Source organism: Puma concolor, chromosome D4 (genome assembly GCF_028749965.1).
Source record: "Puma concolor isolate L17-30 chromosome D4, mPumCon1.1.hap2, whole genome shotgun sequence".
In the NCBI taxonomy this organism is placed as follows: Eukaryota; Metazoa; Chordata; class Mammalia; order Carnivora; family Felidae; genus Puma; species Puma concolor.
This window is the reverse complement of record NC_141679.1, coordinates 6,537,116-6,560,088: the sequence shown is the minus strand read 5'-3', so window position 1 is coordinate 6,560,088 and position 22,973 is coordinate 6,537,116. Positions and strand designations below refer to the sequence as shown.

The 22,973-nt window shown below is 38.5% G+C and overlaps 1 protein-coding gene and 2 long non-coding RNA genes across 3 annotated transcripts in view; 1 reads left to right on the top strand and 2 right to left on the bottom strand.

Moving 5' to 3' along the window:
* Positions 1-8,959: 8,959 nt before the first annotated feature.
* LOC112868674 (prorelaxin) lies at positions 8,960-14,797 on the bottom strand. Its single transcript, XM_025931651.2, has 2 exons — positions 14,436-14,797; positions 8,960-9,399 (listed from the first exon to the last, which is right to left on the bottom strand). The coding sequence occupies exons 1-2, from the start codon at positions 14,641-14,643 to the stop codon at positions 9,062-9,064; spliced, it is 546 nt and encodes a 181-aa protein (XP_025787436.1). The 5' UTR covers positions 14,644-14,797; the 3' UTR covers positions 8,960-9,061.
* LOC147574686 (uncharacterized) overlaps positions 10,275-22,973 on the top strand; it is a 78,526-nt gene continuing 65,827 nt past the window's right edge. The window contains exon 1 of the long non-coding RNA XR_015243410.1: positions 10,275-10,496. This is a non-coding gene — a long non-coding RNA (uncharacterized LOC147574686). The remainder of the gene's footprint in view (positions 10,497-22,973) is intronic.
* On the bottom strand, positions 16,270-19,455 carry LOC147574687 (uncharacterized). Its single transcript, XR_015243273.1, has 2 exons — positions 19,381-19,455; positions 16,270-18,176 (listed from the first exon to the last, which is right to left on the bottom strand). It is a non-coding gene; the product is annotated as an uncharacterized LOC147574687 (long non-coding RNA).

Below are 22,973 nucleotides of genomic sequence, written 5' to 3'. Positions count from 1 at the left end.
CGGACATTAAAAAGATACTAAAGAAATGCTGTGAACAACTCTTTGCCCACGAATTTGATATAATAGATTAAATGGACCAGCTCCTTGATAGATACAATCTTCCAAAGCTCATGTAAGATTAAACGGATGATCTGGGGAAGATCGTGGCATAGGAGGACCCTAAGCTCATCCCATTTCATGTTTACAACTAGATATCATCCCCATCCAAGTAAATAAGCCAGAGAGCAGTCCAAAGCCTGGCAGAACAAATCTACAATGATAGAAACTAAGGAAAAAATACAACATATCAATGAAATCAGGAGCTGTTTCTTTGAAAAAATCAATAAAATTGATAAACCTCTAGCTAGGCTTACCAAGAAAAATTACAAAGAACTCAAATAAATAAAATCACAAATGAGAGAGGAGAAATAACAATCAACATCTCAGAAATATAAGAGAATATTGTGAAAATCTGTATGCCAACAAACTGGACAACCTAGAAGAAATGGATAAATTGTTAGAAACATGTAAACTGTCAAAACTGAAACAGGAAGAAATAGAAAACTTGAACAGACCAATAATGGGCAAAAAAATGGAATCACTAATCAAAAACTCCCAACAAACAAAAGTCCAGGGCCAGATGGCTTCACAGGTGAATTCTGCCAAATATTTAAGGAAGAATTAATGCCTATTGTTCTCTAACTATTTCAAAAAATAGAAATGGAATGAAACTTCCAAATTCATTCCATGAGGCTAACATTACCATGATACCAAAACGAGATAAAGACTCTGCTAAAAAAGAGAATTACAGGCCAATATCTCTCTCTGATGAATATAGATGCAAAAATCCTTAACAAAATACTAGCAAACCAAATTTAACAATACATTAAAAAAAATCATTAATCATGATCAAGTGGGATTTATTCCTTGGTTGCAAGGGTGGTTCAATCTTCACAAAAGAATCAACATGATACATCATGTAAGAGAAAGGATAAAAACCGTCTGATCATTTCAATAGATACAGAGAAGCATCTGACAGAGTACACCGTCCATTCATGATAAAAATCCTCAACAAAGTAGGGTTAGAGGGAATATACCTCATTATAATAAAGGCCATATATGAAAAACCCACAGCTAACATCATCCTCCATGGGGAAGAACTCAGAACTTTTTCCTTAAGGTCAGGAACAAGACAATGATGTCCACTCTCCCCACTTTTATTCAGCATAGTGCTGGAAGTCCTAGCTATAAGCCTCAGACAACAAAAAGAAAAGGTGTCAAAATTGGTAATGAAAAAGCAAAACTTTCACTATTTGCAGATGACATGATACTATATATAGATAACCCAAATACTTCACCAAAAACTGCTAGAACTGATAAATGAATGAATTCAGTAAAGTTGCAGAATACAAAATCAACCTGCATAAGTCTGTTGCATTTCTATACACCAGTAATGAAGCAACAGAAAGAGAAATTAAAACAATCTCAGTTACCTAGGAGTAAACCTAATCAAAGAGGTGAAAGATCTGTACTCTGAAAACTATAAAACACTGGTGAAAGAAATGGAAGATGACATAAAGAAATGGAAAGACATTCCATGCTCATGGATTGGAAGAACAAATATTGTTAAAATGTCTATACTAACCAAAGCAATCTACACATTTAATGTTAAAATGTTTATACTACCCAAAGCAATCAACACATTTAATGTGATCCCTGTCAAAATACTACCAGTGTTTTTCACAGAGCTAGAGCAAACAATCCTAAAATGTGTATGGAACCACCAAAGACCCTGAATAGCCAAAGCAGTCTTGAAAAAGAAAAGCAAAGTTGTAGGCATCAAACTTTTGAACTTCAAGTTATATTACAAAGCTCTAGTAATCAAAACAGCAGATACTGGTACAAAAATAGACATATAGATCAGTAGAACAGAATAGAAAACCCAGAAATGAAACCACAACTAAATGGTCAGTTAAAATTTGACAAAACAGGAAAGGATATCCAATGGGAAAAGGACAGTCTCTTCAACAAATGGTGTTGAGAAAACTGGACAGCAACATGCAAAAGAAAGAAACTGGACCACTTTCTTACACACGAAAATAGATTCAAAATGAATTAAAGACCTAAATGTGAGACCTGAAACCATAAAAATCCTAGAAGAGAACACAGGCAGTAACCTCTTTGACATCAACCATAGCAACTTTTTTTCTAGATATATCTTCTGAGGCAAGTGAAGTAAAAGCAAAAATAAACTGTTGGGACTAACATCAGAATAAAAAAACTTCTGCTCAGTGAAGGAAAGAGTCAACAAAACTAAAAGGCAACCTATTGAATGGAGAAGATATTTGCAAATGACTTACATAATAAAGGGTTAGTATCCAAAATCTGTAAAGAATTTATAAAACTCAACATCCAAAAACCAAATAATTCAATTAAGAAATGGGCAGAAGACATGAATATACATGTATTCCAATGAAGATGTCCAGAAGACCAACAGACACATGAAAAGATGCTCAAAATCATTCATCATCAGGGAAATGCAGTTTAAAACTACAATGACAAATTACCTCACAGCTATCAGAATGGCTAAAATCAACAACACAGAAAAACAACGGATGTTGGTGAGGATGTGGAGGAAAAGGAACACTCATGCACTGTTGGTGAGAATGCAAGCTTGTACAGCCACTGTGGAAAACAGTATGGAGGTTCCTCGAAGAGTTAAAAATAAAATAACCTATGATGCATCAGTCTCATTACTGGGTATTCACCCAAGGAATACAAAAACACTAATTCAGAAGGATATATGCACTCGTTAATATACATTCATACATACAGTGGAATATTATTCAGCCATAAAAAAGAATGAAGATTTGCCATTTACAATGACATGGATGGAGCTAGAGAATATATTGCTAAGTGAAATAAGTAAGTCATAGAAAGAGAAATACCATATCATTTCACTCATATGTGCAATTTTAAAAACAACCAACAGGGAAAAAAGAGAGGGAGAGAAATCAAGAAATATGCTCTTAATTATAGAGAACACACTGATGGTTACCAGAGGGGAGGGTGGTGGGGGGATGGGCTAAATAGGTGATGGGGATTAAAGAATGCACTTGTGATGAGCAGCAGGTGATCTATGGCATTGTTGAATCACTATATTGTGTACCTGAAACTAACATAACCTTGTATGTTAACTAACTGGAATTAAAATAAAAATTAAAAGAAAAGAAGAAACTGCTGATCTTAATACAAGATGTTAATAATAGAGGAAACTGTTTCTGTGAGTGAGAGGGGTAAATGGGAACTCTGTACTTTTTGCTACATTTTTTTGTAAACGGAAAACTTCTTTAGAAAATAATGTTGAGGCAGAAAGTTAAGATGGTGGAGGAGTAGGAGGACTGGGATTTTCTTTGTACCTCAAACATGGCTGTATTGAGGTCAGATCACTTGGAACACTCAGGAAATCGATCTGCACAGTGACAAAGGATCTCCACAGTTGGAGGGAGACAGCTTGGCAGGATCGAGGCACATGTATGTGAATTTGTCTCTGTGGAGAGACAAAAGGGAGAGAGCAGTTGTGAAAGTGCAGCATCAAGTGAGCACAAGAGGAAAACCTCTCTGGACCATGGATTGGGGAACAAGAAATACAGAGAGTGCCAGTTTATTATTCGCAAACAGCCTTAGGAGCTGAAACTTGGAGGTTGGGAAGTGCAGGGCTTTCTCTGGAGCAAAGCCGGAGCCTTGGCGCCTGCTCCTGGTGAGGAGGGAGCCAGTCTGGAGTATATAGAGCACAGTAGTGATCACAGGGGCACATTGGAAGAGAATAGTCCCCTTCCTGGAGTACTTTGGGAAGAGGGTTTATTGCCTCCCCCAGGACAAAAGACACTGCAGGTGCCAGCCAAAGGCCTTTTATCTGCAGGGCAGAGGGGCTCTACTCTAGAACAGGGGAGAGGAGCTACACCAAGCTGGGTTTTGAATCCCAACCAAGCGCCTAAAAGGCGTGGGAGAACTGTGGAACAGGGCAAGCTGACCGCCCGGGTTTTCTGTAAGGGCTGCCTAAACAGTGTGGGTTGAGATACCCCATATAGAGCGGAGAGATGCCATTTTCCCCCCAACGCCAACATGGTGGGACTTCAGAGAGCAGCAGACCCCAGCAGAGGCAGGACACACACACACCCAACCCACCCCTTCGTGCCTGGCAACTGCTTATCAACTGGAGCAAGACTGACTGACCCAACACAGCTGGCCTCTCCTCCAGAACAGCGCAGTCACGGGTCCCAGGCACCAACAGACAGCTGGTTTTTCTTTTTTTTTCCTTTCTTCCCTCTTCTTTTTTTCTTTTGGGATCAGGCTCATAGTTTCTGGTTTCTTTTTAGTGTCTCTCTCTCTCTCTCTCTCTCTGTATGTGTGTGTGTATATATATATATATGTCAATATTATATGTATTATTATATATTGTATGTAATATATAGTATATGTCATATATACTATTATATATTATTTGATCAATATATATGTTGGTCAATATATAATGTGTGTGTGTGTGTGTATATATATATATATATATATAAATGTATATATATACACATATATATATATAAATTTTTTTGGCAAGTTATTTTTGTTTTATTTTTTTTCCTATCTTTTCTCTTTCTTATTCTTTATTTTCCTTTCTCTTTCTCTGGACTTAGACTTATGGTTTTTTGATTCTCTGGCTCCCCTTTCATTTTTCACTTTTTATGGGATCAAGCTGGCCCCACTGCCTTTCCTTTTTTTTCCCCAACAAATTGCTTCAACAAATTGAAGTGCATCTGGTTGAAGGTCCAAACACTAAACCACGATGAGCAAGGAGGAACTCTGCAGAGGACTGGTCAGTGGGATAGAGCAGCCAAAATGCAACACAGAGTGCATGAGATGTACCAAAAAAAAACACTTCCTGAAGTGCGAGGCCCTGGACAGTGTATGACCCCTTTTTAATATATTAACTTATATATTTAATATATTAATATATATATTAGTATGTGTCACTTTCAAGTGTGGGAGGCATAACAGGTTTTAAAACACACAAAGACAGAAACCTAGCCAAAATGACAAAATGGAGGAATTCTCCACAAAAGAAAGTTCAGGAAAAAATCACAGCCAGAGAATTGTTCAAAACAGATATAAATAATATATCTAAACAAGAATTTACAATAACATAAAACTAATAGCTGGGCTTGAAAAAAGCATAGAAGACACCAGAGAAGCTCTTGCTGCAAAGATCAAAGACCTAGAACTAGAACTAATATAAAAATGCTATAACTGAGATGCAAAATAAACTAGATACAGTGACAATGAGGATGGAAGAAGCATAGGAGAAAATAGGTGAAATAGAAGATAAAATTATGGAAAATAATGAAGCTGAAAAATAGAGGAAAAGGAATTTACTAGATCATGAAGGGAGAATTAGAGAACTAAGTGATTCCATGAAACAAAAAAATACCCATATCATAGGAGTCCCAGAAAAAGAAGAGTGAAAGGGAAAGAAGGTTTATTTGAACAAATTATAGCTGAGAGCTTCCCTAATCTGGGGAAGGAAGTAGGTATCCAAGTCCAAGAGGCACAGAGAACTCCCTTTAAAATCAACAAAGACCGGTCAACACCCCAACTGAAACTGAGAAAATACAAAGATAAAGAGAGAATTCTGAAAGCAGGTAGGGAAAAAAGGTCCTTAACCTACAATGGTAGACACATAAGGTTAGTAGCAGACCTGTCCACTGAAACTTGGCAGGCCACAAGGGAGTGTCAGGAAATATTCAATGTGCTGAATAGGAAAAATATGCATCCAAGAATCCTTTTTCCAGCAAGACTCTCATTTAGAATAGAAGGAGAGATAAAGACTTTCCCAGACAAACAAAAACTAAAGAAGTTTGTGACCACTCAACCAGCCCTGCAAGATATCCTAAGGGGGACTCTGTGAGTGGAAAGCACTAAAGACTACAAAGGACCAGAGAACATCACAAAGAACATGAAACCTACAGATAACACAATGGCACTAAATCCATATCTTTGAGTAATCACTCTGAATGTAAATTGACTAAACGCCCCAATCAAAATACATAGGGTATCAGAATGGATAAAAAACAAAAACAAAACCAAGATCCATTTATATGCTGCCGACAAAAGACTCATTTTAGACCTGAAGACACCTGCAAATTGAAAGTGAGAGGACTGAGGAGCATCTATCATGCTAATGGATGTCAAGAGGAAGCCGGAGTAGCCATATTTTTATCAGACAAACTAGTCTTTAAAACAAAGACTGTAACAATAGATAAGGAAGGGCATTATATAATTAAAGGGTCTATCCATGAAGAAGAGCTAACAATTGTAAATGTTTATGCCCCCAATGTGGAAGAACCCAGATATATAAATCAGTTAATCACAAGTATAAGGAAAACTTACTGATAATAAGACAGTAATCGTAGGAGACTTTAATACTCCACTTATAACAATGGACAGATCCTCTAAGCAGAAAATCAATAAGGAAACAATGGCTCTGAATGACACATTGTACCACATGGACTTAACAGATATATTCAGAACATTTCACCCTAACGCAGCAGAATACACATTCTTCTCGAGTGCACATGGAACATTCTCTAAAATAGATCACACACTGGGTCACAAAACAGCCCTTGATAAGTATGAAAGTATTGAGATCATACCATGCATATTTTCAGATCACAATGCTATGAAACTTGAAATTAACCACAAGAAAAAATTTGGAATGCCCCCAAATACATGTAGGTTAAAGAACATCCTACTAAAGAATGAATGGGTTAACCAAGAAATTAAAGAAAAATAAAAAAAATACCTGGAAGCAAATGAAAATGCAAACAGGACAGTCCAAACACTTTGGGATGCAGCATTGGCAGTCCTAAGAAGAAAATACATTGCATTTCAGGCCTGTCTCAAGAAGCAAGAAAGTTCCCAAATACACAATCTAACCTAAAGGAGCTAGAAAAGGAGCAACAAATAAAGCCCAAAGCCAGCAGAAGAAGGGAAATAATAAAGATTAGCGTGGAAAAAAATGATACAGAATCCAAAAAAACAAAACAGATCAATAAATGTAAGAGCTGTTTTTTTGAAAGAATAAAAAAAATTGACAAACCTCTACCCAGACTTCTCAAAAGGAAAAGAGAGGACCCAAATAGATAAAATCATGAATGAAAAAGGAGAGATCAGAACCAATACCATAGAAATACAATTATTAGAGAATACTATGAAAAAACTTTCATGTGAGAAATAAATTAAGCATACAACCATTAGTTTTGTATGAGAGTTTTAGGAGGACTTTGGCAACACAAGAATTAGATATCTTGAAGATGTTAACTGATTATTTGAATGTATATAGTAGCTGGTTCACTATAGACTGTACCACTTAAAGTGCGGTCGTATCATCAGAGGTAGTGAATGCAGATTCTGAAACCAGGAACCCTGCCTCGAGGGCTTTTATGGAGGTACATATCAGGGATGCAGGCCAGGACAGGGTCTTGGGAGATACCTTCTGTATCTAAGAATGCCTCTTCATGTGTTGGGGCTGTAAATTTCCTGGGTACTGCCGTTGTTCTCCTTTGAAGGACTTCCCATTTCAGGTAGCATTCTTCCTGGCTTTGTCCAAGATGGCTTATAGCCTCTGAGGTTCTGCAGCTGTTTATGAAGTTTTACAAGGTGGCCTTTGTTAGGACTTAATAAACCTTAAAGGCCTCATTATGGTGAACCATTATGGAGATTTAAAATTTGGGAGAAATTTTTAAATTCTGTTTACAGATATTTGATAGAGATTAACTTGCTATTTAAGTGTACTTTTCTATAGATGCTACCTAAAACTGTATGTGTGTGTAAGTCAAAGGAACTGGCTAAATACTAAGATATTTGTTAACTTACTATTCTAACAAGTTTTCATATCATTTCACAGTTATTTTGTTATAGAAATGACTTGTAAATTCTCAGTGAACAGAAAGCTTGTTCCCTTGTTAAACAGTTCTGCTGTAATATATGACACTCAGTTGTTCACTCTCTTCCATATATCTGTTCATTTTTCTTCTTAAAAAATAATTTAGGGGGCGCCTGGGTGGCGCAGTCGGTTAAGCGTCCGACTTCAGCCAGGTCACGATCTTGCGGTCTGTGAGTTCGAGCCCCGCGTCAGGCTCTGGGCTGATGGCTCGGAGCCTGGAGCCTGTTTCCGATTCTGTGTCTCACTCTCTCTCTGCCCCTCCCCCGTTCATGCTCTGTCTCTCTCTGTCCCAAAAATAAATAAAAAACGTTGAAAAAAAATTTAAAAAAAAAAAAAAAATAATTTACTTTTAATGTCTTAGATGTTAACATTAGAAGAACCCTAGTTTGAAAAATCCAACTAAATTAAATGGATTTAGTATCCAATCTGATTGTTTCCAATTAATAGTTCAAGAAGACACAAACATCTTTTAAAACCTATAAGAAAAGTCCAACTTTTGTGACTCTGTATATCTGATTTGAGTTTAAAATCACTAAAAACATTTTGGTCCTTTTTGTGTACCTGGTGTTAGGCACTGTATAAGTTATTTTTTATTTTTATTTCTTTTGCTATTAAAATAATTTGTTTAATATTAAGTAGTGAAATAACATTTGGGTATTAGGTCTAGAGGAGAAAGAGTGGGTGACAGATTATAATTTATCAAATACAAATTTTAAAAATAGGCTTATCCTTATTCACTAATGCAAAGCATAAGTTTTTGCTAAGTTATCTATTAAAATTTTTTAAGTTATTATATATGTTTAAAATGATAAAGATTATGTCATTTTAAGTTAACAGTATTAAAAAGGCAATAACCCAATTTAATTACCATTAATTTAAAAGGCAAAAATAATTTTTGGAATAAAAAGTTATTATTAACACAAACTATAACAATTCAAGGAATATTTTGTTACACACCAAATGAAAAACCCAAACACAAAATAATGATTTCTCATATTTTAATAATCAGTGGGGTGACAGAACCATCAGTGAATGTGTCAGGAATACATGTGAACACTGGATGAAATACACAATACTTTCATCTCAGCATAAATCAGCAAGCTCTTTCCTGGTACAACCTACGTTACAACACCTGTCACTGTATCTTATATAGTTTGATCTCTTTATTCGAGAATGTGCATCTAAGCTTGATCTTCCTAATTGTGAAAGACTTTGGTCTTCAGCTTCATTTTGTCTACCAAGAATACTTTTCTCCACTTCTTCCAAGTTAAGATTAGAATCCTTCAATGAAGGTTGTAGTTCTCTGAATGATGGCTCCCTCTCAGACAGTGTTGCCTTCAGCTCTTGTGGCAAATCAGGAATGTATTCCAACATCCCATTCAAGGCTTCTGCACCACTGGTGATGGAGGAGGACACGATTTCTAAATTAAAAAAAAAAAAAAGGAGGGGGTAGAGAAAAATACTCAAGGAACATCAGGAAAAAAAAATAAAATTTTGCAGAGACATGAAAGAAAGTATTGTCTTAATAGAATTAAACATCAAAACAGAGTTAACAAGTATCCTGATTAAACAATTTAGCGGATTATAGTTGGGCGGCTTAAATTACTACAGCATTACTAAGATTCTGCTTTACTCCATAGACTTCGTGTCTGTCTTTCTTCATGTCCCCTTAATGCTTTCATCATAGTCTTTGACTCCCTCTGACATTTCTGAAGTCATCTTGGTCATTGAAAACACTCAGTTTGACTCTAGATTAATTTTTCTTACCTGACTAATTTTCTTCTGTTACTAACTTCTGACTTAATTCTAACTTAATCCTCTCAAACATTCCATGGTGGCAGATTACTGCCTCAGGATAAAGGTAAAAAGGCAGAATTTTCAGCTCCTCTGATCTAAAAGGAGATATTGGTCTCTGACATCCCTCATACATCTATTTAACAATTTCTTTTCTCCAGAGTATTTACTCCAAATCAGTAGTATTTTACATTTACTAGAGAAATGGGCTAAAAGAACAGTGACCAAAATACCAGTGACTTTAAGAAGAGATTGGTATCTGTTGTGCTGTGTGTACTAACTAATGTACTTTGTATGACTTTTGTTCCAGTGTTGTGGATCACACAAGTTCTGCGTGTTAAGGGAGTCTGATCTTAAACACATCCCAGGATGGGCAAATAAGAAGGTTGGAACTTGGACTGGGAACCTGCAGGAACTAGCCGATGTCTTCCTTTTTTTTTATTTTTATTTTTTAAAAATGTTTATTTATTTTTGAGAGAGAGCACGTGAGCGAGCAAGTGGAGGAGGGGCAGAGAGAGAGGGAGACACAGAATCCGAAGCAGGCTCCAGGCTCCGAGCGGTCAGCACAGAGCCTGACACGGGGCTCAAACTCATGAACTGTGAGATCATGACCTGAGCCGAAGTCGGACACTTAACCGACTGAGCCACCCAGGAGCCCCTGGTATCTTTCTTCTTAGATCAGTTGAACCTGCATTGACTGTTTCCATGTCTCTGGCACTGCCAGGTAAGAGATATAATAAAAAGGAAACATATTTCCTGCTCTCAAAAAACTCTCGGTCATGTAGACTCTCTCCTAACCTTACCTATTCCATTTACACAATTTTGAGAGTTTTAGCACCAGAAACATTAGAGACGTAGATGAAGTTTAAATTATAGTATAAACCTGTATCAGTTCTTGCTGTTCTTCATGGACAGCCAACTGTCCTTTTCAGCTTACTAATAAAGTGTGGCTCTTGAAACAGTGGAAACAATGAAGCCAAGATATATAAATCTAAACAATGGACTGTAGATTTCTGGGTAACCATTGATGACTATTGATCAGAGGAAATCACACCCCCTCACCCAGGCAGGCATGAATGCTCTGGGGCTGGCCCCTTTCCTGTGAGTTCTTTAGCAAGGGTCTCCATGCTCTCCTTTCAGCCAGTAACAAACTTCAATAGTTGGGAGTTTTCAAGTGAAAGAAAACAAACTCTAGTATTTTATCTTTCCTTCTAATGCTCATTTTCATTCCTGTTCTAAACCTGACAGATGAGAATTTGTACCATTTTTTTGGTAGTCAGAAGTTTTTGCATTTTCCTTCAGTAAGATACCCCAAGTTTAATTCAATCTCCCCATAAAACTATCCTTGCTCAAATTTAAACCTTCTCTAGTTGGGGCCTTATTGAATGCAGAGAAAAACTAATAGTAACTTTAGTAACTTTCCATATACTTAATGCCAGTTAATGAATTAGGCAAAACAATTGTAGTTTCTGTTGTGTTTATTCATAGGCTGTGTTTTTTGGCATTCTTTTTCACATCTTGACTATTGTGAGCAATGCATGTGGGAGTGGTAATATCTCTTCAAAATTTGGATTTCATTTGTTTTAGATGAATATGCCGAAGTGGAGTTGCTGGATCATATGGGAATTCTTTTGTGTTGTTGTTTTTTGAGGCATCTCCCCAGTGTTTCCCACAGGGCTTGCACCATTTTGCTTTGGTTTCCCACCAGCAGTATACAAAGGTACTAGTATTTCCACATCCTCAACAATTCTTGTCTTTTTTTTTTTTTTTTTGATAATAGCTATCCTGACAGCTGTGAAGTGATACCATTGTTGTTTTGATTTCCATCTCCCTGATGATAGTGACATAGAGCTTTTTTTCTTATAACTGTTGGCCCTTGTATGTCTTCTGTGCCAAAAATGTCTGTTCATGTCTTCAGTCCATTTTGTAATTGGATTATTACCTTTTTTGCTATTGAGCTGTAGGAGTTCCTTATATATGTCAGAAATTAAACCCTTCCAGATATATGATTTGCAAATACTTTCTCCTAATCCATAAACTACCTTTTTACTCTGATTATTTCCTTTGCTCTGCAGAAGCTTTTTAGTATGATGTAGTTCCACTTGTCTACTTTTGCCTGATTGCACTCTTTTATTAAAATTATTATTTTTTTTTTTAAATTTTTTTTTCAACGTTTATTTATTTTTGGGACAGAGAGAGACAGAGCATGAACAGGGGAGGGGCAGAGAGAGAGGGAGACACAGAATCGGAAACAGGCTCCAGGCTCTGAGCCATCAGCCCAGAGCCCGACGCAGGGCTCGAACTCACGGACCGCGAGATCGTGACCTGGCTGAAGTCGGACGCTTAACCGACTGCGCCACCCAGGCGCCCCTAAAATTATTTTTTAAACTTATTTTGAAACATTTTCCAATCAACAGCTTTACCTTCTCAAGTGTAAATAAAAGATAATATTCTAATCAACCTGAATTCATATAAACATCTCTCTCTCTTTTTTTTACTGTTTGTTTATTTTTGAGAGAGAGAGAGAGACAGAGCACAAGCAGGAGAGGGACAGAGAGAGAGGGACACAGAATCTGAAGCAGGCTCCAGGCTCTGAGCTGTCAGCACAGAGCCTGATATGGGGTTCGAACTCACAAATAGCAAGATCATGACCTGAGCCAAAGTCAGATGCCTAACCAACTGAGCCACCCAGGGGCCCTCTTAATTACTGTATTTTGGACTAAAATTACTAACATAGACCTCTTTTAGTTAAAAATATCTCTTAATTTTTTAAAGGGGTGCAATGAGTGTTATTTCTGCATACGCTCTGGTAAAAAAAATGGCTAGCTAACAATAATACAGAACAAAAACTAAACAATAGAGGTTTTATAAGCTCGTGAATCACAAGTTATTTTGATTGATATGTACTTCCAAAATGATTCTTACCTAGTAATTTAAGCATTTTTCTTGATCTTCACTTGCAGGCAATATTTTGTTAGTTTATTTCCAGTTAAATTATGTACTGGGTAGCAATGAAGACAGTCCTTTGAAAAAACTTTAAAATCACAATACTCTGCTACAGAAACAGAAATTTGGCCAAATAGCTATATTTAAATGTGCTCAGAAAATCGTGTTTAAGTAACAATTTGGAAACAACCTAAATGTCCACTAAGAATGGTTAAATATATATATAGTAGATTTGTGACATAAAATACTATAAAAATTTTTTAAATTCACCAAGGTGGGTCTCAAACATACAACTCCAAGATAAGAGTCACATGCTCTACCCACTGAGCCAGGCAGGCGCCCATACATTTCTCATTAACAGTGCCTGTCAATTTCTCATTTAATGTAGATGTTTTCATTTTCTAATTAAATTCACGTATTTTTTCAGAGTCTTTAGTATCTGTGTTTTTTATTTTTTTATTGTATTTATGTGTATGTTTCAGTCTTTAATATGAGCATATTATTTATTCAGAAAAAGTGAATTAACAAAGGAAACACAATGCAGTCTGGTCTTGCCGACTTTGAATGAGTAAATTTCTAAACTCTGTAGTGTAGAATATAAGCATTATGTAAAAACTTGCATTAAATAAATCAGTCTCTGACCAACAGTATAGAAAAATAAAGTAAATAGCTTTATAATCATACTTTAAATCCCATAAAAGAGAAGTAAATGTGCTTAGTGTGCACAATGATTTTACGTGAAGTTCACTTAAATATAGGATATATTATGTAGCCTATAAAATATAGTTGTGATTTATCATAAATCGCATACATGTTGTAAAACAAAACAGTATTCATAATTGAGCTTGCCTTTTCTGAATTTAATATAACCCATTACACTGATTAGATGTGAAAGTTTGTATTGCTACTTAAACTTAGGTTCCATTTTATCTCTCTAAATAGTATTACTAACAAAGTTTTTTTTTTGTTTGTTTGTTTAAACCATTCCAGATTTGAGCTGTACTCAATTCTGAGCGGTCAGGTTTTCTCCTGTAGGGGATCAGGCCTTTTTCTTTCTCTTCAATCCCTTCTCTTGCAAATGAACTTCAAGGCCCATTGCAAAGAGGGTGGGAGGCTAGGCTCTCCCCGTCAATGAAATTTACAAATAAAAATAAAATTAAAAGAGATTTTCGATGGTGTGGGCCACAGTCCAGATTTTTTGCAAAGGAGGAGAGTTGTTAAGAAGACCCTTCATATTTACCACTCCAGGATCCTAGCAGTGGTCTCCGAGTTCAGTCCCATGCACTTTGGCACTCAAACCAGCGCACACGACCGTCTGCTCTGTGCCCTGCGGACTTGACTGTGGTGTCCAACCCAGGTGCGCCCCCACCTCCAGCGGGTCTTTGGGCGACAGAACCACCTCTGTGGCTCCCCCTCGTCCCCATCCCGATCATCCTGACTGCCAGGAGGTGAAGGGCACCAAGTGCCTCTCAGGAAAGGCCTCTGCTGTGCCCGATGCTTTCACTTCCTCTGGTGAGATCCCGGGTGCGACCTCACTAGAAAAGCACATTGCAAGAGAAAATTCCAAACTTTTAGGCATCAGCAACCTCGGAGTCAGGGCTAAGCGCGGGAAGCCAGCGCGGTCTGGAGCCGCCCAGCGCGGGTGCGCTTCCGAATGGTCCGGCAGCCCGACCACAGCCAATGGGAAGTGGGGAGCGGCGGGGGCCGGAGCGCTCACCTGGGAGTGCGGCGGGTGCCTGCCGACGTTCCCGGTGTTGCTGACTGTTCTTTCCCCAGGACAATGAGCCGCAGATCCGGATTTGTAATCGGACAAACTCGCGGCCGCATGCCTTTAACACTTTCTGCTCCTGGGCTGGGATCTCTCTGGCACGTAGGCTCAGTAGCAGCCAGACTCCCAGCAGGTGGGATAAGAACAGGCGCAGCATCTTGGACCAGAAAGCTGCTGCCCTGGGCGTTTGCTTTCCGCTACAGCCTGCAGCCGCTGACGCCTACCGGTCTCTGCCTGTGTTCCAATGCTGGACTTTGGGGCTGCTTTCCTGGGCAGGTTCAACCAAGCTTTTATAACCCTTGGGTGACCACTTAGACCTGAGTCAGTGGTCCAAGCCCCACCCTTTTCCCCACCCACCTCCTTGGAATTCCCCCTTTCACTCCCCCCAAACCCCCACCCCCTATCCCACCCCACCCGCCCTCCGTTCACCCTCCCTAACTTTCCTCCACTTGCCCATCTTTCTGTTCTTGGATCTTTTGAAGCTGTATATATTTTTCTTTTCTTACCTTTAAAGTATTTCACATACTTTAGGTAAAGTTAGTCAAGATTTAAACTTTTCTTTTATCATAAAGTTATGCATGGCCCTTACACTAAATTATATCAAGAAAAATAAAATTGAAATAGTTCAGAGTTTTCCAGCATGACCATTTGTTGTATAACCTAATCTAAATAAGTTCATTAGAATAGTGTCTGGTATATCAGTCATTAAAAATGCAATGAATGAATGGAAAAATTATTTGCAAAAGAGATATCTGATGACTTTTTTTAAAATCCTGGTTAAAAACATTAAAATTATCAATGCATCACTTTAAGTTTGTACGATATCTTAAGTTTACAGTGCACTTTCTCTGCTGACTTTCCTTGACTCTTCTGGGAGATAGTCTAATTGTAACCAGTTACTTGAATATTTTAATTTCAGATTGTATTGTTTCTATATCCCTAGAGACTGGAGAACACACACACACACACACACACACACACACACACACACAGAAACAAAAAATGCCACAATTCTAGAAAGAATATTTTGATAATATAGGTTACAGCACAGAAACCATGTCTATTTTTTTACTGTATTTTATGTTTACTGTATTTAGTGAGCTTCTAATTTAACAGTTTGAGATAATATGCTCATTAAATAATCTTTCTAGATGGACAGTAACTTTTAAGTGTAAATAGGTTCTTTTTTTGAATAATTTATTTTCTTGTGTTCATAATGTATTCAGATTACCTCAGTTCCACCAGGTAAACTAGAGACATGGAGGAAGTTAGGGTAGCTTTGGGTTAAAGTAGTAACAATCAGTTACAGATACAGCTATGGGATAGAATATTTCTCATTTCTAGATTGCTGCTAATTTCAACAGGACCCACTTGGCATTGATCAAATGCTAAGCATTGTGTCATAAAACACACACACACACACACACACACACACACACACACACACACACACCAGCCCTGACCAAAGCTTTGAGATGGTCAGAGGTAGTGCTTTTACATGGGTTTTTGCTAAAACAAGCAGTTTGGGAGAGGCTTCTCAAAACTGAGGTTTGAAGGTTTTTTTGTGGGTTCACAATGATTGCAAAAAATAATCCATTTGCAAGGCTGCCCTCCAAAGTAATTGCTTGTGTAAAATGTAAATTTCTGGGGGGGAGGGTAGCTTTGGAGGGGGTGGAGTGCATTAAAAATGTAGTAGGTGACTGATACCAGCTTCCTGTGACCATCTCAGATGACCTCAAGGAACAATTAAATACAGGAAGAGCCAGAAAACCAGTTAAGCGAAGGCATGCAAGCAAAATTTTTAAACAATCAGATATGATAGAAACATGTATAAAGATGACCTAAGGGTCTTTCACATGTCTCTGTGGAAGTCAAAAAACCTTAATTGTTACAACCATAACAAATTCTACCTTGTGACTTGTCTTTGTCCTTGTGACTTGGAGAACTGCTTGCAAGCACGCACACCCTTTCTTCTTTTGCATGTAGAGTCCCCTGTATCTAATAAACTTGGGGCAGTTCCACAGAGTAATCTGAAAACCTGTATCCTTGGCTCTCATCTTCAGTAAAACAACAGATAAAAGGATTTACTAGCCTGCTTTGAGGCTGGTTTTCTTTCAGTCATCAGGGACATTTTTACTTTATCTGTGTCGTCTTGTAGAGTCCTTGCAGTTTATCCAGTGAAAGGGCCATTCTCCCATTTTACAGGGAGAGGAAGCAAGTTGAGAGTAGTCATGTAACTTGTACAAGTTTGTCTAGCGCACATGCCAGATGGGGGCTTACTCTACTGTTAAGAGTAACAGACAACAGTGGGATTCACAGGCTTTGTAGACATGGCTAAAAGGCATTTCTTTCATGTTGTTAAAAAACAAGAAGACCCAAAGAAACCTTTTAAAAGAGAAAAATCAAATGTATGCCATACACACATCTGGTAAGTGCTGGAGCTGGGATCCCTGCCCATGTCTTCTGGATTCCAAAGCCCCCTTTCTCTGGTTCTCCTGCAGCCAGCTCCAGTTGGAATTAATCTGCATGGTGAAGGTTAATAGATACACATGAATGCCTTTAATTGTAGGTACAAAGCGGTAAGCGGAACTATAGATCGATTCTTGAGGTTGTTGAGTTGTAGAAGTGGTTTCCAGATGTCTCTTGTAGGTAACAGGGTCCATGTGACACAGTTCTGGTCAGTACAACATAAGCAAGCAGTGGAAGTTTCTGGCAAAGGCTTTGCTTTTCTGATCCAGACACTAAGCCTTTTTTTGTTCCTTTCTTGTCCTAAAGTGGACATTGAGATCCAGAGGTGCAGCGGCCATCTTGGGACCATGAGTTTCAGCAGCAGAAAGAGGAAGGCTTGCATGCTAAGCATAGCTGACCAGAAAGGGAAGAGCCTGCTACCCTCATTCACATCTAAACGGGTGATTCCCTAGGCTTAAAGCCACTGTTACAGGATCTTCTGTTATTCACAGAGAACACAATCCTAATTGATAAATATATGTGTAAGCAGAGTACTTTTTTATATGAGAAACAAATGAAGATTGCATTCATTAGTTTCTCATGAGGGTTTTAGGCACATATTAGTAGCACTTGAGATAGATATTTTAAAGACTGAAGTAATCATTTGAGTGCTTTTACAAGATGGCTTACCACAGATTATCTTTGTACCTCTTAAAAGCCAGTCATCTAATAAGAAGCAGTGACTGCAGATTCTGGGAGCAGGAGACCTGCCTCCAGGGATTTTGTGGAAGAGGTGGTAAGGGACTTGGGCCAGGGCAGTTTCTGTGGAATTGCCTTTTGTGTCTGGGACTGCATCTTTGTCCTATCAAGGCTGTAAATTTCCTGGGTGCTGCCCTTGTTCTCTGGGTTGGATCTCCGTGCCACAGAACTTTGTTCCAGGTGGCAGACAACCTCTGAGGTTCTACAGCCCCTTCTTGAATTCCCTTGCTCATGGTCTCCTGCCTGCAGTCCATCCAGTTGGGATCAGCCTGTGGTTCTAAGAGAAACTCAGTTTTTTAGAGACATGAGATTCTGCTCTTTTATATTTCACCATTAATCTTTTTCTACCAGTTTTCTATCTTGTAGCAAATTCTCATTGTTTTCTCTGATGTGTCAGTAGCAAACCGTCCCCCTCATTTCCCGTGATAATAAGTAGTGCATCAGATCTGTTTTTGTGTGTTTCTTCCATCATTTCATTGGGATCTGTGGAAGAAGGAGAGGGAAACCTTTGTATTTTTTCAAGAGTAGTGATCAGAAATCAGTGCTGACTATGTCTCATAGACGTCCTTGGAACTACTCTAGATATTTGTGCTTTCACTTCAGGTTATGCTGCTTTATCAAGAAGACTGAAACAAAAACTGAAGGGAAATTAGGATCTTCAGAAAGTTCTCTTATCAGCAAAACTTTGGGAAATCTCTAAATTTTTCTAAGAGATTAGAAGAGATAAATAACTTCAATATTTTCTTATTTCTACTCAAACAACAATGTATGTGCTAAGCAAATGTTGAGAAAGAATTATGCCACTCTTTGTATACTTCATACTTCTTGTGAACAGGGACCTTAGTTTTGTTCACTGATGATACATGCTTGTCATATAGTAGACACTCAATAATAGGTCCCCAAATATGCTAGTTTTATTGATCACCATAAATATTAATATATTGGGGCAAAAAATTAAGGCCCAACATTATATGCTGCCTTGACACCTGGTGAAACGGAGAGACTTAAATGGCCTAACCACAAGTTCCCCACCACACTCTGCTCCCACAGTTTAGTCTGGCTCTCCTAGCCAAACAACTCTCCTCAAGAGAACCAGGCACAGTTCTTACACATCCCTCAGTAGTAGGTTTCATTTTCCTGCCGGCTCATGGAATTACTCAAAGAAGCCAATCACATACTCTCATAGTAACTACAGTTTTACCTCACCCTCTTGCTACTACAAGGCCTGCCTCATATGGCCCCCGGCTGTTTACTGTGTTCTGAGTGCAGCTCCCATTCAGCCTTGTGTGGCATGCAGTGTCCTCCTACACTGAGCCGTGAGTATATGTGACTAATAAACTGACAGTCTCAGCTGTCCAGTGTTGGGTGTTGAATGTTGTATGTGTCCATCCTTGTAACTTTGGGGCAGAATTTCCTCCCTCACAAATGGGGTGAATAGGAGGTAATTAAAACATTTGGATCATGAACAAGGTGGCCCATTCATGACCAAGGACACCTAGTCCGCTTTAACTAACTCCTCTTGGCTGACTGACTGGTTCCATCATGATATGGCAAAGGCCCCCTCAGACAGAACTGCCAGTTGCTGCATGCTTGTGTTTTGGACACACTTTTTGTCTTTGTCAATATTGCCATCTCTTCCAACCCTAAAATGCTCTTGTCCCCCCGATAAGAATTGTTGTTAACTTACAATATACCACAGCTTAACATGTTGTTGGGTTTGGCCTGTGTTTGTCTGGCAGGTGGTCTCTGAGCATCCCACCTGTAAAGGCAGAGAAAACTAACTTTAATTATCTCTTGAGTCCCACTTACCAAGGGTCCAGCTACAACAGTGTGGTCACTGCATCCTGGTGACCATCACTGACAGCTTAGGGGCAACCATGTGGATATTGTGACTGTGCACCCCTGGGACAGGCTCAGAGTTGGTTTTCTGTGAGTTTTGTGGAAAAGGAGGAGACCATCATCCTGGGGAGAATTAAGCATGGCACCCCAGTTGCAGGCCTGTGGCCAAGTGCTAATGAGAAAAGAAAAGGTGAAGCAGCATTTGGTACCAGCTCCTGCCAAAATACCAGAGGAGTAAGTCAACACCCTCCTAATGCAAAATCCCAAGCCAGCATTCCTGGGTTTTGCTTAGTGTTGCTGATTGCTAGCATGCCAAAGGGCTAATCTGACAATCATGGAACTTAATGGCTTCCATCTGAGCCATAGACCAAAGACCTTATTGTATGTGGACCTTGACCCTAGGGAGATTAACGGACGTTCCCTGGAGGAGAAGATGGTTACCTAAGAGGGTGGCCGGCTGCTGGTCTTTTGAACTTTTCCCATAACCACTCAGAAGGTCTGCACTATGGATGATTGGATCAAGACAGAAACTAAAAGCTATGACTTTTTGCAGTTAGAAATATGAAAATTTTAAATACTGAGAACAAACTGAGGGTTGATGAGGGGTGTAGGGGAGAGGGGAAAATGGGTGATAGGCACTGAGGAGGGCACTTTTTGGGATGAGCACTGGGTGTTGTATGTAAGCGATGAATCATGGGAATCTACTCCCAAAGCCAAGAGCACACTGTGTACACAGTATGTTAGCTAACTTGACAACAAATTGTATTTTTTAGAAAATAGATGAAAAATTTTGAGAGAAATTGTACAGAGAGAGAGAGAGAGAGAGAGAGATGCAGAAAAGAAAGCCAGTAGGTGGCTTGTGATTCACATATCCAATAGCAGACAGCACAGCAGGACCCTTAAATACCTCTTCTGCTGCTGCTGCTTCTTATGCTATTGTCACAACAAAGATCCTGATCCTCAGGGTTACAAGGAAAGACACCTGTGGCATCCCTGTGGCACAGCAAAGGAGTTCATTTAAACTTCTTTAAACCCTATAAAGCAAACATTGCCATGGGGGTGACCACTGAGCCTGATGATACTTGAGACTCTGGGGGAAGATATTTATAAATAAGCATGGGGTAGAGAGGACACCCCCTGACACCAGATTATATTTAGTAGCCAACCAAAAAAGGGAGAGGGAGAAAGAAAGAGAAGGAAGGAATGAATGAACAAACAAACAAATGAACCTGGCTATAGGGGAAGGGGAAGGAAAAAGAAAAAAAAGAAAAACTGAGGCCCACAGTTAGACCCAATTGGAAGTCTAAAATTTATTAAAATGATATAAATGGCAAAGAGATAAAAGCATATTTATTGGCTCTTAAACTTCTACAGCACAGGTTCTGAATTAATTTTAACATCTTCTGAAATCTACCAATTGGTACCACATGGACATAATACTGGACTCAAATTACTGGTACACCTGGGGATCCCACTACATATTAATATGGTACCCCCTATAATCCTCAGAGGTTACTACATATGAAATGGAGAACAAATAGGTATGTCTCACTTTAACCATTGGAACTGTTGCCTTGCCTAAGTTACCCAGTTGCCCTAAAATAGATCTTAGTGAGCATAGATGCTCTGACCCAATAAATGGTAAATTAAAGTCTTGGGGCACTTGGGTGGCTCAGTCTTTTAAGCGTCCAACTTTGGCTCAGGTCATGATCTCACGGTTCAGGAGTTTGAGCCCCGCATTGGGCTCTGCACTGACAGCTCAGAGCCTAGAGCCTGCTTTGGATTCTGCGTCTCCCTGTCTCTCTACCCCTCCCCTGCTCTCTCTCTCTCAAAAATAAAGAAACATTAAAAGACATGCATTTTCAGTGTGAACCTCCCCATCCTTCTTTGGGATAGCATGATTTTGAAAGAAGGAAAGAAAGAATAAAAGAATGAAAGAAAGGAGGGAGGGGAGTTGAGGGGAAGGGAGGGGAGGGGAGGGGGTTTTTGGTACTTACAAACTGGCTTGATAGACTGGGACCCCATTGACTCATCTGTACATTTTTACAAACTCCTGGGCAGTTGTGTAAGACTTACCCCAGGGCACCCCTTTTCCCCATTACCCTTAATCTAGAATCTTTTCTTCATTAAGATGACTGATCCTTCAGATTAGCCAATGGTCCATGGCTCCCACTCCCAATCTGGACCTTTAATCCAGCCCAAAGTTTCCCCAGTATTTCAATACATTAGAATCACCTGGGGTCCTTTAAGAAACACTAATATTATGTTGCATGCTAAAACAGTTGAATTAGTGTATCCCAGTGCGGGAACTAGGCATCAGTATTTTTAAGCTCACTAGTTGTCTCCAGTGTGCTGAATAGTTGACAAACTACCATGTAGCCACTGCCCAAAAACTCTGATGAAACATTTTAGGAATAATGCTATTTAAGTTGTTACTTCTTCAATCCTGAAGAAATTAATAAAGTTAGAATTCCTAAATATACCAGTCTTGAGCTTAAGTGGGTTATGCAATACTTTAAATGTATTGTAAAGAACTGTCAGTATTATAAGGATATGCTAATATGGTGGAAAACAGATATGTATGTATGCTAAGGGGAATATGTTTTCTAATTTGTCTGAGGTTCCAGCCAGTGTTTTATAGAAACACACTAATTACTCTACTTTGATCTTTTAACAATGGAACATGTGAAAAATTAATACAAAGGTGTTCAATCATGACTATTAAGCCCAAATAATCATACTTTATTCCTTCCAACTTGATTTTCAGTGTTAACCTTGTATTTTGCAAGGACATCACATGTCACTTATATTTGAAGAGATTAACAAGTTATATTTTATATTTACTTGTATCTGGCTCAATTATACCAACCTTGAAACAGCTCAGAATAATCTTTACTAACTATTCTCGAACAATTCTCAAGCACATATTAGCATGCGAGAGAGGACATATTAAAGCTTTAGAAATACATATAATTCTGTTGATATTTAAGGAGTATTATTTTTATGGAAACAATGTTGAACAGAATTGCAAATTGCCCTTCTTATAAAGTGAGGTTTGTGAGGGTTGATGCGGGGTGGGGAGGGAGGGTTATGGGTATTGAGGAGGGCTCCTTTTGGGATGAGCACTGGCTGTTGTATGGAAACCAATTTGACAATAAGTTTCATATAAAAAAAAAAGGAAAGGACAGTCCTGAAAAGGAATTTCATCCTGGCCACAAGAGTATTTGGCAAAAATATTAATATACTCTACCACATCAGTAATTATTAAAATTTTAGTTCATGTAAAAAAAAATAAATAAAGTGAAGTTTGTTTAATTCTACTTTTTTTCTTGGTTAATATTGACTGATAGATGTGATTCTTTTTTTTTTTTTTTTTTTTGAAAAGTAAGGGTGATGCCCAAAAGCATTTGACAAAAGGAATCATTCTGAACTAAGCTGACT